A 16,873-nucleotide genomic window follows, 5' to 3' on the forward strand; every position below is an offset into this window, starting at 1 on the left:
GAAGTCAACAGCTCTCCTACCTAAGAAAGCTTGATTGTGATTTTTAGGGTCTCGATCTCGTTTTTAGCTTTTAAAAATCACCATTTTTTTTTTCAGAGAAAAAAATCGTAATCTCGAACGGTAGATGCCAAATATTTTATATTGTAACAACGCCCATCTCTAACTGAGAAGGTTTTAGAGTTCCAGAAAGAGGACTTTGGCGGCTGACCCTAAACAAGAAGTAACCCAGGGCAACCGATCGCAGACCGGGGGCGGGGGAAGAAATGGTTGGAAGCAATCATTGACTGGAGTGGGGGAGTGGGGGAGTGGAGGCTGGGGGGGCGGGGGGGGGGCGTAAATGTCGGTGAACATGGGCTGTGAATTCGGCGCAAGGACAGTAGCGTCAAAAAAGCTATTCATGCCCTCTGAAAACTGCACAACTAAAATGTCTTTCAAAAAAAAAAAAACAAAAAGAACATCTTTTAAAAAACAGTGTTTATGCCAGCAGGGAATGACATTCTGTGCTTACAACAACTCTAAAGGCTGCTACATCTGAATTCTGGAACAGTCTAGGCTCAAGAAAAAAGGGTGCATTTTCTCGCGAGGACAAACTTGTAATTACAGCTCGATTTGCGTGTGGAAAGCTCTGGAGGTTTGACGCTAGCATCGGCAACGCCACGGCGCGGGTGCAAAGCAACGTTCACTTGGCGGTTTGTGCTGATGTTCGAGCTGGAGCCGGAAGCAACTGTTTGTTTTTTTCGTCTCCGTCGGGTGCGCTTTAGACGAAACACATCAGATACCCGGATCCGGCCGGGGGGTCTCTGAGGAGAGGTTTGGGAACCACTGGGCTAGAGGTTGCTTCAATGTGTCGAAGGTGATCTCAGAGTAGACAAACCAAGCTTCAAAACAAGCAGGAGCAAGCCATTGGCTGGGTTCCATTTACTAAAAGAGAGGTTTCTTAGGCAGGGAATGCTTGGACTGAAACACTGTGTGAATGTACCGGGTTTAGGCTCTCTGGAGAAGTGGAAGGCCAGTGCTACCACTGCTTGAAAAAATGGCTTCTGGAAGTTTCTGGAAGATATCTGACCTGTCTAATTTCCACAAAATCTAGGGTGCGTCGGTAACGAACGGCAGTTTCTCTGTGACAAGGGAGGCATTTCTGCACACTTTCAGGCTTAAGTCAGCGATCAGGAATTTCTGCGCTCGGATATTCCGGATTAACTCATGTATTCTGCCCGCACTGAAATTTTATGGCATGTCCTGAGATGTGGGACGGCCATGTCTGGTAAATTATGCCAAGAGTCTGGACAAGAGCAGCTCCGAGCACAAAATGATGCCAGTTTCTGAGGCAGAACTGCGGTTCCCGACACTGACATGCCGCGCGCGCCAGGAAATGTGTTTTCGTTTTTTTTTGGATTTGTGTCCGGCCCGTGAATGCGCCTTCTCACGCAGTGCTCCATCCATGATGACTGAATGAGAAACCGCGGCCGTTTCTTGCCGTACGCTGACTTTTCCGATTGCGTAGGGCCCTCGCGACCAGTAGGGGCCCCCGTGGAACTGCTGATTTTTTGTCTTTGCCCCCCTAATTAAAATTGATCAGGGAAGCTTATGCATCCTGACCAGGGCGGCTGAATGGACCCCTTCGCTGGATTCGGGATCACAATCCCCCAACCCCCCCGTCCATGATTGCAATCTACCCCCCTCTCCCACTCCCCACCCCCCTTGCTTAGCGCCCCCACATGGTCAGGGGTGTCCCCGCGGAGGCCTCAAGCCTCTCCATCTTATGGGACGCGTCGCGGGACACAAGGGACACAAGCGAGACGACAAATGATCTCCGTCAGTCTCTGTCTTCGAACCCTGCGGGGGGGGGGGGGGGGATGGCGGATGAGAGAAAAGCAGGGAGGAGCCCCCGACAGAGCCTGACAGGACATCTGACTGAGCTGCAAAAAAACGTACCCCCCCCCCCCCCCAGCACCGAAATCAGTCCCTAACGCTGTCTGCCACCAGGCAGCCAGTAGACACTATCAGCCTGAGAGAAAAACAGAGACGTTTGCCAGTGACACCCCCCCGCTGATGCCACCCGCTCCCTCCCATTCTACATTAACTTGATTCACGTCCAATTACTGACATGCCAGTATTCAAATGAACAAGCGAAAAAACACCAGAGGCTGTTTTCATTTATCATGTCCTGCAAGACTTGTTTTGTTTTTTTTTTTGTTTTTTTTTTCGTCTTGATAGCTATTAATGTTATAAATATCTTCTTGGAAAATATACTGCAGGCACATTGCAGAAGGGCAGATAATACAGGACACTAAATGCCAGACAGTTATCTGCGTGACCTCAGAGCCGTTCGCCTGAAAGTCTCTGTGAAGAACAGATTTAAGATTTATATAGCGTGGGGGTTATTTGGTTTAATCAGTATATCTTGCAACAAAAAAAAAAAAGAAAAGAATTTCACGACTGCGCTGGATTTTTACTGGATGCCCTCTGAACAAAACATAAAGCTGGGAACACGGGCTGGAAACTTAATTTTAGCGGCTTATTTTGTATTGTAGCCCAAAGACCAAATAAAAACGATAACTAATGGGGGTTGCAAAGAAAGATACAGCGGTGAATCACAACGAGTATCTGCGAAAGGACAGGGCAACAGAATTCAGAGAAAGAGTTTTTCTCTCACCTCGTCATTCGTCTCCGGGGAAGGTCAAGCTCACCTGTTGTTTGTTTTTTTGCTTGTTTTTTTTAAAAAAAATTCTAAAATAGTTCACTTAGCTGTCTGGTTACCTGAGTTCATAATAATAATAATAAAAAACTGAGAAGGTAATTGCGTTGCCGGTATGAAGCCTAACCCGCCCCCTTAATCAGTGCTTGTGTTGGGGGGGGCATATGGGGACAGTGCAGGCTTGGGGATACTGGTGGTTAATGCCTGTGTCAAGGTAGAAGCACGGACTCTCCTTGCTACAAAACTGGGAGAGGAAGAACAGAGAGTCCACACGGATATATATATCAGCACTCCATGCTGATTCATTTTGACATAAATATCCACCAAACAGTGCCGGGGGACTCACGTCTCCATCCTATCATATGTAACTAGGACCAGGGAATATAGCAAACTCAGCACATTACCATAAAGACAGGAAAGAGCTGGGGCTAATACCAATGTGGTAGAGTGGCGTAACTCCAACTCTATCGCCTTCCAACTAGTTAGTTAACAGGAGGGGGAGTGCATAAATTTGGGAGCTCATACATATGCAAATTAGAAACACAGTTTGTTTTAAAGATACAGAGGCCTCTTTCCACCTTACCGTCAGACAGTGAGAGAGACATCTTTTTTTCTTCTGAATTTTAAACACATTTTGCAAGTTTCGGTCAAGTGGAGGCTACCGGTTTCTACAGCTGTCTCAGTTCTGTCTGAGAGATGTCCATCAATCAAACCTTGACAAGGTGGGCTAAAGCCTGAGAAGAGGATACAGCAGCTTCACAAGCAATTTTCTCCCATATTCCAGAGTGAAATGGTTTCAGCTGGCATCGTTCCTTTAAAAAAAGTGGAGATATAGATTGCAAATGAGGAGCATGAGGTCTATGGCATGTTTTATTCATGCTGTCATATTGGATCTTCTAATCAGTGAATCTCACTGTCATTTTTTTTTCATGGATGAATATACTCCTTATCTAAGCTGTAATTATACTTTTTTTCATATTACTCTTTTTGCATGTCCTAGGCATGCCACAAGAAGCCCTGACTGGCAGGTCCCTCAGCCAATCAGAGAGGCCAATTGCAAGGGCGTAACTTAGAGTTAGAATCTTGGGGGCTTGAAATGCATAGACCCTGAGAACTGTGACTCCCCCAGAAGAAATTTTGAAATGAAAAGCTGTGAAATTATTTCTGGTGAAGGGGAAAACACAACAGATTACTCGGCTGGGTTCATGTACCAAAAACACTAGCTGAAGTCCCAGAAAAGTCACGGCAAAGTAGTTGAAAAATCACAGAAACCTAAAAAAAAGTGGAAGAGAACTGAGTTGTCTCACTCGTTTTCAAATTAATTTATCAAATTAATTAATCGATCTCATGAAATAACATATGCAACTATAGCAACAGCAACAACTGCTTGAAGTAAAAAATAAAATAAAAAATCAATGGGCAGTTACCAGCTGCTACGAACAGCTTACAAGCTAAATACATTGACAGGCTGGTGCATTTAATTTCTTAATTCTGTCCACATGCTATTCCAAAGAAATAGCGTGTGTTTTTTTCTATAACGGAATGTCGTTATAAATGCTTAAGGCATGCTTAAATTGCAATTGCACTAAAATAAAACATGGTTACTGTGTATTCGTTCTTTTATTTCTTTGTAGTGTTTTGGTACTATATGTCGTAGGCTACATTGCGAGGTTTGAGTCTGTTGATGAGCGACTGCTGTCACTGGTGTTACCATAGTGGGTGAAGGAGTCAACACACTATTGACAGAAGTCGTCAAACAACTTGAGACAAATTGAGACAACTGAGAATCGAGAACATTGATCCCTGCGCATTCCAGAATCTGTACACACTGTCACACTTTGTTTCTCCCACCATTTGGCAATAAGCTGTTGTTAGAATCTGTAGACCTATACAAAGAACATCATATGCTAATGTTAAGGTTGACAATTACCATCCAAAACTGGTGGGGAAAAAAATCACAGAAAGCACTAAAAAATGCTAGAATGGCTAAAAAAAATGGGGAAAGTCACAAAGTCCGTGACACCTGTGACGTTCGTGAAAAACACCCAGCCTTACTGATCAGTGTATTCCAACCACATCATGACATCTCCATCTTAATTATATGAAGCTATTTATCTCATCATTATGCTATATTATTGGGGGAAACGGGTAGGGGGGGGGGGGGGGGGTGTTCATTTACACCCTAGCCCAAGTGTATCTGCCGTCCTGTGTTAGTGTGGGTTGCTATGGTGATAGAGTAGTGCTGCAGTTGTGATTAGGTCAAATTATGGATGAAAATGAGGGAAAATAATAATGGCACAGGCACACACACACACACACACACACACACACGCACACACACACACACACACACACACCTGAGATAGCCGATTACGGACTATCTCAGGCTCTGAATTACCACGACAGGACAGACAATCTCAATTGAGAGTTTCACACTGTGTAATTTAACAGACTTAGAGAAGCTCTCTGCGTTTCCATGACACCACAGAAATGACACAGGGTGGTGAGGGGGGTTGTGGATCACTGTACAGAGGGAAATTCGGGGAAAATCAGGGGTTTGGTTGTAAGGTGGGAAATTCTGGGAAAATTAGGGGTTTGGATCACTGTATGGAGGGAAGATCTGGGAAAACCAGGTGGTCTGGATCACTGTAAGGAGGGGAAATTTAGGAAAACCGGGGGGGTTTGGATCACTGTAAGGAGGGACATTTTGGGACAACCGGTGGGTTTGGATCACTGTATGGAGGGAAGATCCGGAAAAAACGGGGGGGGGGGGGGGTTTAAGGTTTCTTATTCCACTGAGAAGGCCAGACGCATGAATATGATGTGACACACTGACTGGCTGCAATGCAGCTGCCTGCATAACCGAGCTCATTCTGCAGCAGGGAAGCACTGTAGCACACCGGCTCTCATATCACACCACGTTAGCCTTTCCACACATCAGTCATGCCTCCCACAAAAACGGAAAATGAGGAGTGGACTCAGTGTAACCATAGGCAACAGGAGGTCTTTCCCCTCCCTGTGAACAAATGTGCTCAATATATATTCTCACAGTAAAATGTTGGGTGTTAAATTAACTCTTACAATCTGATTGGACTCATACACAGTGCTAATTCAACTTTAACAAAGTTAATTCAACTCTTAACAGATGACATTTGGTCCCGCTCTTGTTATCTGGCAAGAGCTGAATTAACATGGTTGGAGCATTGAGTTGAATTAACACGGGACATTTTACTGTGTATGTACTCTGTTGGAGTTAATTAACACTGGACATTTTACTGTGCGAAGACAATGGCATAGCATTTGTACATATGTTGTGAGCAAGTGAGAGAAAGAAAATATCAGCGTGTGTGAGAGAGAGACAGAGAGAGAGAGAGAGAGAATCACTGTGACTATGACAAAGGAAGATTACACATCCAAAGACTTTAAATTCTATTTTCTGACTTAATGGTGGAGGTGGTCATGCACCCTAAGAAGTAAAACAACACCAGGTCAAAACCTAGTATACGGTTGGACCTAACACACTTAATCCGACCGACCAATGGTGTAACTTCATAACTCGGCCGACCAATGGTGTAACTTCATCACTGACGCAGTCACTCAGTCAGTCACAGACATTCGCGTTTGCAGGGCTGGCCCCACTGTTGCGGTCCAGCCAAAAATACTTTTCGACAATGCAGTCACTCACTCTAAAAGGAACACAAAAAAAGCAGAACAAGCTTGCAGGACAATTGATACAGGCCCCAGGATAGCAGGAGGCCCTGTACAAGCTATTGAATGTAATTTTAGAAGTTAGGTGACTCACTGGGATTGGTTACTAAGGCCTCATTACTAATATACTTTAAAACGCCGGCAAATGCAATCTTTGCAATTACTGTAGTTTTTTTTTGCAGGCAGAAACCTGGGGAAAGTTTTGGGCAGTTTAATTAATACAACGATACTTTATTTTCTGAGCACAATGCATTCAAATTAGCATTAGTCAAATTAGCATTTAACCTTGTATGCCCTAAAAAACACAAATATCAAAAGGAAAAGTACAGACAGTTTTTTCTGAGAGGGTTTAAATTCATCTTCTTGGGCAGGACAATTTTGAAAGCCTTCAAAATATGCTGTATGGAGGTAAACTTGCAAAATGAATTTTATACAGAAAATAACACATGTTAAAAACTGGAAATGGAGAGAACAGAGCAGTCCAACGTTGTTCAGATTTTATACGAATGAATCAAACACAAAAACAAAACAGACTATAGCTCCAGACCTTAAACTGTTAAAAAACCATTTATTGAAGGGAAATAACTGCATATATCCTGTTATTCACCTATAAATCCTGTAATTTTATGTGACGCTCATTAAGAAGTTATCACTGCTATTCTACATGACTTTGGCCGCATTTGACGGAAACAGTGAAACCCTGTAATTTTTTACTAAGATTTCAGATCCACAAAAATGCGGTTTCTTTTTCACAGAACACTCCCTCCAGATGGTGAATAAATCGAACTGTCCTCCGCACGACTGTCCTGGTTTCACCTGAAGGAGGCGCGGCGGTGCCTGCCGCGGTGAAAGCAGTCCTGTCAGACCTGGGCCCTGGCCGTAAATCGGAAAAACGCACTGAAGTTATGGTCCTCAAGGAACAAGGCTTCACCTTGAGCAGCTGTTTCCTGGAAGACCATAATTTTGGCTTTGTCCTAACCGGATACACTTATTCCACTCTTGACAAGGCACTTTAGACTACGCCATAAACTTTGAGGGGATGGGGAGAGGGAGTGTGCCGGAGGAACTTCCGGAAACTTACTGGCAAATGGTTGCTGGGTGGCTCACCCTGTTAAGGCACTGTTCTAGTGAGTCATATTTACTGCATGTCACTAGTGGGGGGAACGATGATGATGATTTTGGGGGCCAAAACATTTTTTAAATTTGTTTCATTTAAAACTGGGGGCCTGGAGAAATATTTTTTCATGGGGTCCTTTCCTAACTACGCCCCACGTCCCAATGCTTGACTGGGTATTCCAAACTGAGGATAAATACTTTTTTTTTTATCTTAAAGAAATCACGTTCTCGCTTCTGATTAATGATGATTTTTATTTTTTTTTTAAACTGCAACCGATCTGCATTCCTGTCAGAATTAAAACTCTTCCGAGCAGCAATCTGCAACTATGCAAATCCGCTGGGACAGCCAGCTAAAATAAAACAGATCGGTTTCCCCAACGGCAAAAAAACACAACATGAATACCCGAATGAGCCACCGTACACACGGTGGAGATACTTAAATATATCATTTAAATGTTGCTCTCGGGTGATGGAACAAGGACGTGTACTTGCAGATATATAATCAGGGTAAGCCTGTAGGAAAAATACTGTTTGATTTTTTTGTTGTTGTTTTGTTTGTGTTCTTTTTGAATAACATTAATTCCATGTATATTTATTTAAGTGCTTTGTAAACAGACAGGCAGACAGACAGACAGCCAGAAGGAGAGAGAAAGCTGGACAGCAGCCAACCGAAAATGAGGATTAATTATTTATCATGTGTATCAGGTGGTTCAGAGAGAACTAAATGTAAGAGTGTGTCAAACGTGCTGGGCACAACCCCTGAACTCGGCCCCCATGGTAGAACCCAGAGGATTCTGGGATAGCTGCAGGTGGGCAGGGTGTTGAAAAAATGTAACAAAACATGAACTGGAGCCTGCTTGCATCTGCGTGAAAAGATGAATGCTTTGAAGAAAAGTTTTTTTATCTTTTTGTCTGTACTTGAGCTTCTTAAACTTCCAGACGATGTCATTTTGTCATGTTCGAGGCCGTTCTGATCCGCCCCGGTCCTGGACCCCGATGTTCGAGCATGTGAGGCGGAATGAGCCGGAAGCTCAGCAGTGTATAAGTGGGCCGGGACAGACATGAAACACTGTGCGGGTGTCCGTGGCTTTCTGTCTGCACACGTATGATTGGGTCTCCTCTGCCCCTGGTCTGTGTGTGCATGGCTTATGGGCTTATAGCTAACTGGGCACTGTGTTTCACGAAAGAACCTGGAAATTGCCTTCACTGTTTCGAAACCGGCAGAAGGAGGCATGTGAGCATGTTTGTGTATAGTTTGTGAACTGGACAATCCAGATTCGGGTGAGACTGGAGATGTCAAATTTATAAAAAAATAATAATAATGCATAATAATTGTGCAAATTTTAAGAATTAAAAAAAGGAATTCAAATACAGAGGGTCAGTTTCCAGATTAAGCCCGGATTAAGTGTTAGACTAAAAGAAAAAAAATCTATAAAGGCCTCTATTGAAAAGAGTTTTAAGACATCTAAGACGAGGCTTAATTCATGTCTAGGAAACAAGCCAGAGTCGCCAGAGTGCATGCCTAAACCTTGCCACATACACATCACTGCATAGCAGGCGGTTCACAAGTGTAGCATAAACATCACGTCTTCCTTCTCCTGACTAATCCTGCTGATTTTCTCTCGGTTTCACAGTAAAACACAGCCAGGTTTTCTACTTCAATTACAATTACACACACACACACACGTGCAAGCACATACTCACACAAACACAGGCACATACACATACATGCGTGCACACACACACACACATACACACACACACATACACGTGTGCAAGCACATACTCACACAAACACAGGCACATACACATACATGCGTGCACACACACACACATACACACACAGACACTCACTCACACACACACATATGCACACACACACACACAACTCATATCTGGAGGCACCAGTTCCCAGGGGCTGCAGACCATATGCTGTCTTTTATTCATCTCAAGTTCTCAGCCCGGAGGGGGAAATGTGGATTGGGCATCTTTTGGATCAATACCTCATTAATGTGAATATTTTTATGACTGCGCATGTGGAAATATACGTATATTTAATGATAGAGTTGCAAATAACTGGGGTTTTGAACACCAGGGAACCGCAGCCCAGTGTTTGAAAAAAAGGTCAGGCAAAGTTGAACCATAACACGAAGAAGCAAATGAATGTTGATGAAAAATGAAATATCCATTTGGATTAACCATGGATTTTTCACTCCTGTTGGGGCAGTATGGATTTTGGGATGGGTACTGTTTTCACCTCAGCATGAGCTCTCTCAGATCATCTCCACCCTGGTTTTTTTCCAGCAGAAAGAGAAATCAGTTTATTCCAAAATTACATCCTCCAATTTTTGACGAATTGATCTCCCTTCAGACTGTCTACCGGGCTATGCTTGTTACATTACAGGCATTTAGCAGACACACTTATCTAGAGCGACTTACACAACTTTCTGACGTACTATCCACTGATGCTGCTGGACGTTTACGGAAACAATTCAGCTTCAGTACCGAGCTTAACCCTTTATGGTGTAAGATCACAAATATGCGATTAGAATGTTCTTAACTGAACATTCTAATGGTGATGTAATAATCACTACTGAAAGCAACAGAGTTTTAGAACACCGACTTAGAATTTTGGAGAAGAAAAAAACATTCCAAAAAAAAAAAAAAACTTTTCACAGGGTTAAGGGTACAACAGCAGTGTCCTGCCCAGAGGTGGAAAATCTGAGTTCATAAGTTAAAAGTCCTGCCGGGTACTTTGTTCCAATCACCTGTATTTGTTAACTAGCTGAACTTGTCAGTCAGGAGGGAAAACTAATAAGTGAAATCAGCTGGCAGAGTTCATGGGTGGAAGAAACACAAGGCAGCACTTTTACTTTCTGACCCCTGTAGTGGTTGGCGGGCTGATTATTTTCACAGTATCGGTTCCTTCAAGATGATACATGTAAATGTATCGAACCTTTCGAATCTCTCGAGTTTTGATACTTTTTCTAAAAAATGGCGTGAGTTTCTCCGTGACATGTATAAGTTAATTAATAAATTAATAATTAATAAAGATAAAATATTAATTTTAATACACTGATTCTGCATCCTACTCGTATGTAGGTAGGCTATGTAAGCTCAATACGATGTTACAGAAATGTGACAAATCAACGTCAAGTCCGATTCAACTTGCTCATTCATTGACGTCCTATAGTTCGAGACAACGGTTCATTCGATATCGCTCATTCATTGGTTGTCCCATTGACTTCCTATACTCCGAGAGAACAGTTCATTCAATCTCGCTCATTCATTGGTGGTTCCACTTGCTATGCTTTGAGCGCTGCACCTACCGTAGCAGGCAGCAGTTTTGAGTGGAAAAATGCAGGGAGAGTCCAATTCATGAGCGCTCGGAGGTTCAACATGCTGACCCGGTACATACCGGACACTAAAAAGTGTCGTTAAAAAAGATTCGTTCGTTCATTTTCGCCCATCACTAGACCCACCACCTCTGGTCCTACCTGGGAAACAAACCGGCAAGCACTGGGTTACAAGCCTGGCGATCTTCCCATTATACTGCAGCGCTGCACATTGTAGGCTATCGTAGGACCCGGGACCTCTCTCTGGCTAGGAGATTAACTGCCGCGATGCCAGCACCAGCGCAGGTGGCTGTTTGTCAAAATCCCCTCTATGGGCGAATGATCACTGCCTTCGATTGAAGGGCAAACAGCGCAGCACAGATTTATGCCTGACGACACCGCTGATGGATTTACACCTCTTTCTGCTTTCACGACTAATTCTGAAGGAGAACAGTGCCTCTCAGATATCGAAAATTAGGAAGTTTTCTCCTTTCTGTGTTGAGTAATAAACCTTTAATCCCTGGGCGGGCATAAATATGGTCAAGCGTTGGCCACGTGTTAAACACAGCAAGAAATCGGGTGCTCCTGTACCAGTTCGAATGCGGTCTGCCATAGCCGATAGTGTCCACGAGCACTGTAGGCTGCGGGAAGCATTTGAAACGATGTCTCAACCACGTGACATAGTTTAAATGTAGCGGGCTGCGGTAGTCTCCCCAGCTGTCACCAGCATCAGAAGTCAGCGCAGCAGTACCGTCAGCCGCGAGGTTCGCTGAGCGTCAGACGCAAATAGATAGGGCCTTGATCGCGGAGAGCGTAAAGAGCGGGCATGCGGATAAATCGCCGAAAGTAACACAGAAGTGAACGGGCAAGCTAACCATGATATTGGCCGCAGTCAGCGGAGTTGTAATTATAGATGTATCCTGCGGCTCCCCGACGCGGACGTTACTGCATCACATATTACTCAATTAAGCACTGCCAGACTTCTGCGTCTGTTTAAATGGGAGAGGGGCGGTGACATCACCAACGATTAAAATATTAAAAATGCCACAGACAAGAACTGCCTTAACTGTTGCATTGGTCAATGTGCAATACGAAATTCCATAATTTTGTTTAACAAATTGCTCAAACTGGTCATTATCCTTCCACAGTCGCCACGCATGTAACTGCTCCACTTCCATAAATACGGACGCAGCCTCCACAAATCAGACCATGGTACAAGTCAACCAAAAACCTGGCTCGTGGGAATTTGTGCCCCAGACCATCATCACAAGCCTTTATACAGTTTATACAGTCCATTTACCATTTACTATAATCTACATTATACCAACGTGTGACATGAATATAGTCTGTCTGTTGTCCTGTAGGTAAAATTATGGGTTAGGGGATTACAACTAGGCCTAAAATGTATGAAAACAGTAAAATGTCTGTCAGCAGTACAGATAAGAAAAATAGCCCTATAATAATGCACAGGCCTGCTTATAAACAGAGTAAATGTGTAGACCCAAAGGATTCACACAATCCTCAAAGGACACATTGTCATGGGATTAAATATTAGTTTTAAAAGCAACTCCTTTCCACTCTATTCCATACAAGGCAAGTGTGTTCAATGGAGGTGCCGTGCGTGTTCCAGCGCCATCGTTAATATCATAAATTACAAAATGTAATGTAATCATGTAAATCATTGTGTTCCACCTCTTTGAAATCCAAGCAATTTCAGATAAATTAGAATGGAAACCCACGGGTAATATGAGCAAGGTTCTAACAATGAGGCTCTAATTGAACTCGAGCTAAATTATTTTTTGGTCGCACATAAATATGTAAGAAACATTTTTAAATAACAGAATCTTTTAATATCGTGAATAACAGTAATAGCTGTCCGATTTAAGGCTCAGACTATTATAATAACGAACTGGGCACATGTAGAATACGCCACAAAGTACATTTACGATGGAGAGCTTTGCTAAATCAGAAAAGGCGCACAAAAAAGCTTTCTATATGCTTTATTGAAGATTCAACCCTCCGGTTACCCGCACTCCCCATCGAATCTCCACAAGCGAGCCAGTCAGTGGTGCTCATTGGACAGTACCATGACGTGGCCGCCCGGGGCTGAGACCGCCCAGGCACAGTGGCTCAAAGCATTCAGTTTCGAAGTTCCCAATTGGCAACACATTGTTTATAATTGTTATTGTTTATTTAAAATATTACACGGAGTTCCAAGAGCTGCAATACTAAATATGAATGTATTTTCCAAATTTTTCTTAAAGTCAACGACTACAAAGCAGTGAGTGCACAACATTGTTGCAGTTAAATTCAACTAGAATAATAATATAATCTTGTTAGAAATATAACTCAAAAACCGTAGCTACCGGCAGCGTATATATTCTTGTGTTTCTTTTTCTCTGAAGTATTTTAAACGTATTTTTTTAACGTTTTGCTAAATCTCGGTAGCTATCTATGCAAGCATTGTTGTTCGTGTTTAAAGTTATCATTTTAATCAACCGTTTTCGTGTTGCAATTTTGTCAGTTGTCGTTTTAAATGACAACAGTACAAACGTTTCATATTACAAAATAGTGTTTGCGCTTCTACAACAGGTACTGATTTTGAAGCTGAGGGGATTGTGCGGGTGCCAATCTATTATTTATTTATTTTACAAAACATCCGAACAGAACTATTTGACACCACTAGCTTTTGAAATAGTGAAACAAATAATGTTTTAAAAAAAAAAAAAAAAAAATCGATTTCAGATCTCAAAAGAGAAGTACACATTTTACGAGATAAGACGTGCGTAAAGATGATTTGTCAAACGAGTATTTAACTTAAACAGCAATGACGAAATTGGCACGGATACCATATAAACATGTGGTTCTACTACAACATATGGCTGTAATATTTTTACGCGAATGCATGACACAGGTTGGGCGTTTTAAATAGCCTGCAAACAGAGACGTTCCAAAAAGCATTTAAACATGTTGAATCTTACTATTTTGTGTTGGTTGCTTTTGACATGACACTATTTTACTCTTACGAGTAATTTATCCGAATATACTAGAAAGCGGCTAAGCGGTGTTTTTTCTCAGGAGTATGCATTCTCTCGCATTATAGTCTTTTACGGGCAGTACATTCGTTATCATGCAAGCACTTTATTGAACAATGGTCAAGAAAACACCTCAACAGGAAACAATTGTCACACGTGAGATAGAAGACCTGCTGCCTGGCGAAAATAAAATATAAGTATCATATCTCCACGGTCATTTTATTGATCTTTACTTGAGCGGACTGTCAAACAAATGTAAGAATGCAACTAGCTATGCCTGAATGGATTTTGAACGGAATGAATTGAATGTCTTTGATCCCACGCCAGTTAGCGATAGCGATGTTAGCGACGTGAAGTCATTCAGAAGTAACTGCTTTTCCCTCCACTTATTTGCAACTCTGCTGCCGCGTTCTGTGCGCCTCTGCCAGGAACGAGATGTTGGTATCGCTGAGGGAGGCGCGTGCGGTGCTGTCGGACTTCCGAGCCGCTTTCCTCGCACCACCTTCGCTGGACTGCAGTTCCATCAGCTCCAGCTCGTGTTTTGCCGCGGTCTCCAACACCTTTTGCTTATTGTAGTAGATGACGAAGTTGTTGATGATGGGGTGGATTGGTAGGGCAATGGCGATGACCCCGCATAGAAAGCTAATAGCGGCATTGCATCGGCCTAGCGTGGTCTTGGGGTAGATGTCCCCATACCCTACTGTTGTCATGGTGATGATAGCCCACCAGAAAGATTGTGGGATGCTCTTGAACAGAGTTTCGGGGTGGCTCTGTTCCATGGTGTAGGCCAGTGCCGAGAACACAAAGATCCCCACGCCCATGTACATGAGCAATAGGCCCAGCTCCTTGAAGCTCCTCTTGAGCGCATACGTGAGAGTCTGCAGCCCGGAGGAGTGTCGCGCCAGCTTGAAGATGCGAGCAATGCGCATGATGCGCAGCGCCTGCACCGCCTGCTGAACGTTGGCCAGCTCCATCACGGCCGTCCCCAGGTACGTTAGCACTAGCACCACGTAAAAAGGCATGATTGCCAAAAAGTCAACGATGTTCATGAAGGACAGGGCGAAGTGCACTTTGTTCGGGGCGGAGGCCAGGCGCAGCAGGTACTCCACGGTGAACCAGCCGATGCAGGCGGTCTCGATGGCGTCCAGCGTCGGGTGCTCCACCTGGTTTCCTTCGGCGTCCTCCACCTGCAGTTCGGGGATCGTTCCCATGCACATCACCACGGACGAGATCAGGATGAAGAAAAAGGAGACGATGGCGATTGTGCGCGCGGGTAAGGATGACTCCGGCTTCTCCATCAGCTTCCACAGGAACTTCTGACACCTCTCCCAACGGTTGGCCGACGGCTCCCCCTCCATATCCTCAAGAATAAGCTTTACCTTGTTTGCTATCTCGGCCAGCTCTTCCTCCTTCTCGGTCAGGTTACTCTTACAACATTCGTCCAGGAAACTAATGTCGATTTTCCAGAATTCCATCTCCTTGATGAAGCAAATGGGACAAATGCCCCGTTTCATGTGGATTTCACCAAAGTAGTAAACTTCAATAATGCATTTAAAAGCGTCCGGGTCCCTGTCAAAATAAAACTCGCCTTTACCGGGGTCGTAGTCGTCACAAAGGGAGGAAATTGTATCGAAATTCCGGGAGGCGCAGTTAACCAGCTCCGCCAGCCTGGTCTCCGGATAGCGGTTTAAAATATCCCCGTGTAGCACTTGCCTCACTCCTCCGATGTTCACGAAAAGCTCGGTCTCCTCGCTAGAATCCGAGGCGTTGCAATTTCGATACCGCGGCTTCGGCAGTCCCCACATCTTTTTCTCTGAGTGATCAACAAGGGTTTCCAGACCATTTAATATTTTTACATATATATGAAGCCTTGCTTTATTGGTTCTCGCTGAATAACAGTTACGTTTGTAAAGTTTTGAAATTGAATTTAAAAAAAAAAACTTTTTGCGAATGCGTAAAAAAAATGCGTCCACGAAACTACAGCTGTCTCCGGAGACAAAAATGGCTAGTGTTCACAACAAAATAGACCCAATATTCCGCGTAAGAGGAAGAGGTTAAATGAAACAGCCTATATATTAAAACAAACCAAGTCATGGATCATAGATTTGAGGCTCTGTTGTAAGGTGCCATAGGGGCGCGCGCTTGGCACGCAGCTCCTCGCCTTCCCATGGAAAACGCAGTTCAGTAACAGGTCTCTGTTCGCCGTGGCTCCGGCTCTTCTCTTTATCTCTCTCGGAATGTCTCACGAGGGGGAGTGTTACAGCGCGAGCTGCCGGACCGCGGCAGAAAGTTTCGAGCTCCACCTGTAACAGTATTTATCCAGCCTCGCGAAGCGCGCGTCACAACAACGGACACCGTGAAACCCTGCTGCAGCCATTAATGAACGGTTGCGTAACTAACCGGGAGCAAAGGTGAGCAGCAAGAACGGAATATATGGAAATGGGTGGGGGCAGTGGGATAAAGCACAGCGTTTTTTAACACACCGCCGCCCCGTCAGGATGGAAAATGGCTGTACTGATTTCTACGAAATGGCAAAAGAAAACTAGAGCACCCTCTCACATGCGCGCACGGACGCTTTTTTTTTTTTTTTTTTTTTACAAACTGTTGCAAATAGTAGGGATATGCACGCACTGAGTCGTTATGGTCAAAAACATGGGCACAATATATTTTATTCAATCATTACGACACCGGCTCTGGACCTGGACGTCTGTTGAGAAGATAAATAATGTCTTCTATCGCTGCGAGAAGAGGAAGTTATTTTGATGCCAATTGCCGTTATGAAGATATGACTCCCTCTACTGACCGTATGTCAAAAATGGCAGCATAAGACCTCATCCTCCATGCCAGGAATATACTGTGGCATATCCATTGCATGAAGTGGCTATCCCGTTACGGTTGATACGCACTGCACTTACCATATCAAGACACCTGCCAATAATTAATAATGCTCCCATTGTGTTAAATTACACTTCTCAGTGCTA

The 16,873-nt window shown here is 43.8% G+C and overlaps 1 protein-coding gene across 1 annotated transcript; it reads right to left on the minus strand.

The window, feature by feature from the left end:
- Nucleotides 1-13,978: 13,978 nt before the first annotated feature.
- Nucleotides 13,979-16,451, minus strand: kcnf1b (potassium voltage-gated channel, subfamily F, member 1b). The gene has a single exon (XM_035407585.1). It carries the CDS (start codon nucleotides 15,695-15,697, stop codon nucleotides 14,279-14,281), a length of 1,419 nt encoding a protein of 472 aa, XP_035263476.1. The 5' UTR covers nucleotides 15,698-16,451; the 3' UTR covers nucleotides 13,979-14,278.
- Nucleotides 16,452-16,873: the final 422 nt, after the last annotated feature.

This window comes from Anguilla anguilla, chromosome 1 (genome assembly GCF_013347855.1).
Source record: "Anguilla anguilla isolate fAngAng1 chromosome 1, fAngAng1.pri, whole genome shotgun sequence".
Lineage (NCBI taxonomy): Eukaryota > Metazoa > Chordata > Actinopteri > Anguilliformes > Anguillidae > Anguilla > Anguilla anguilla.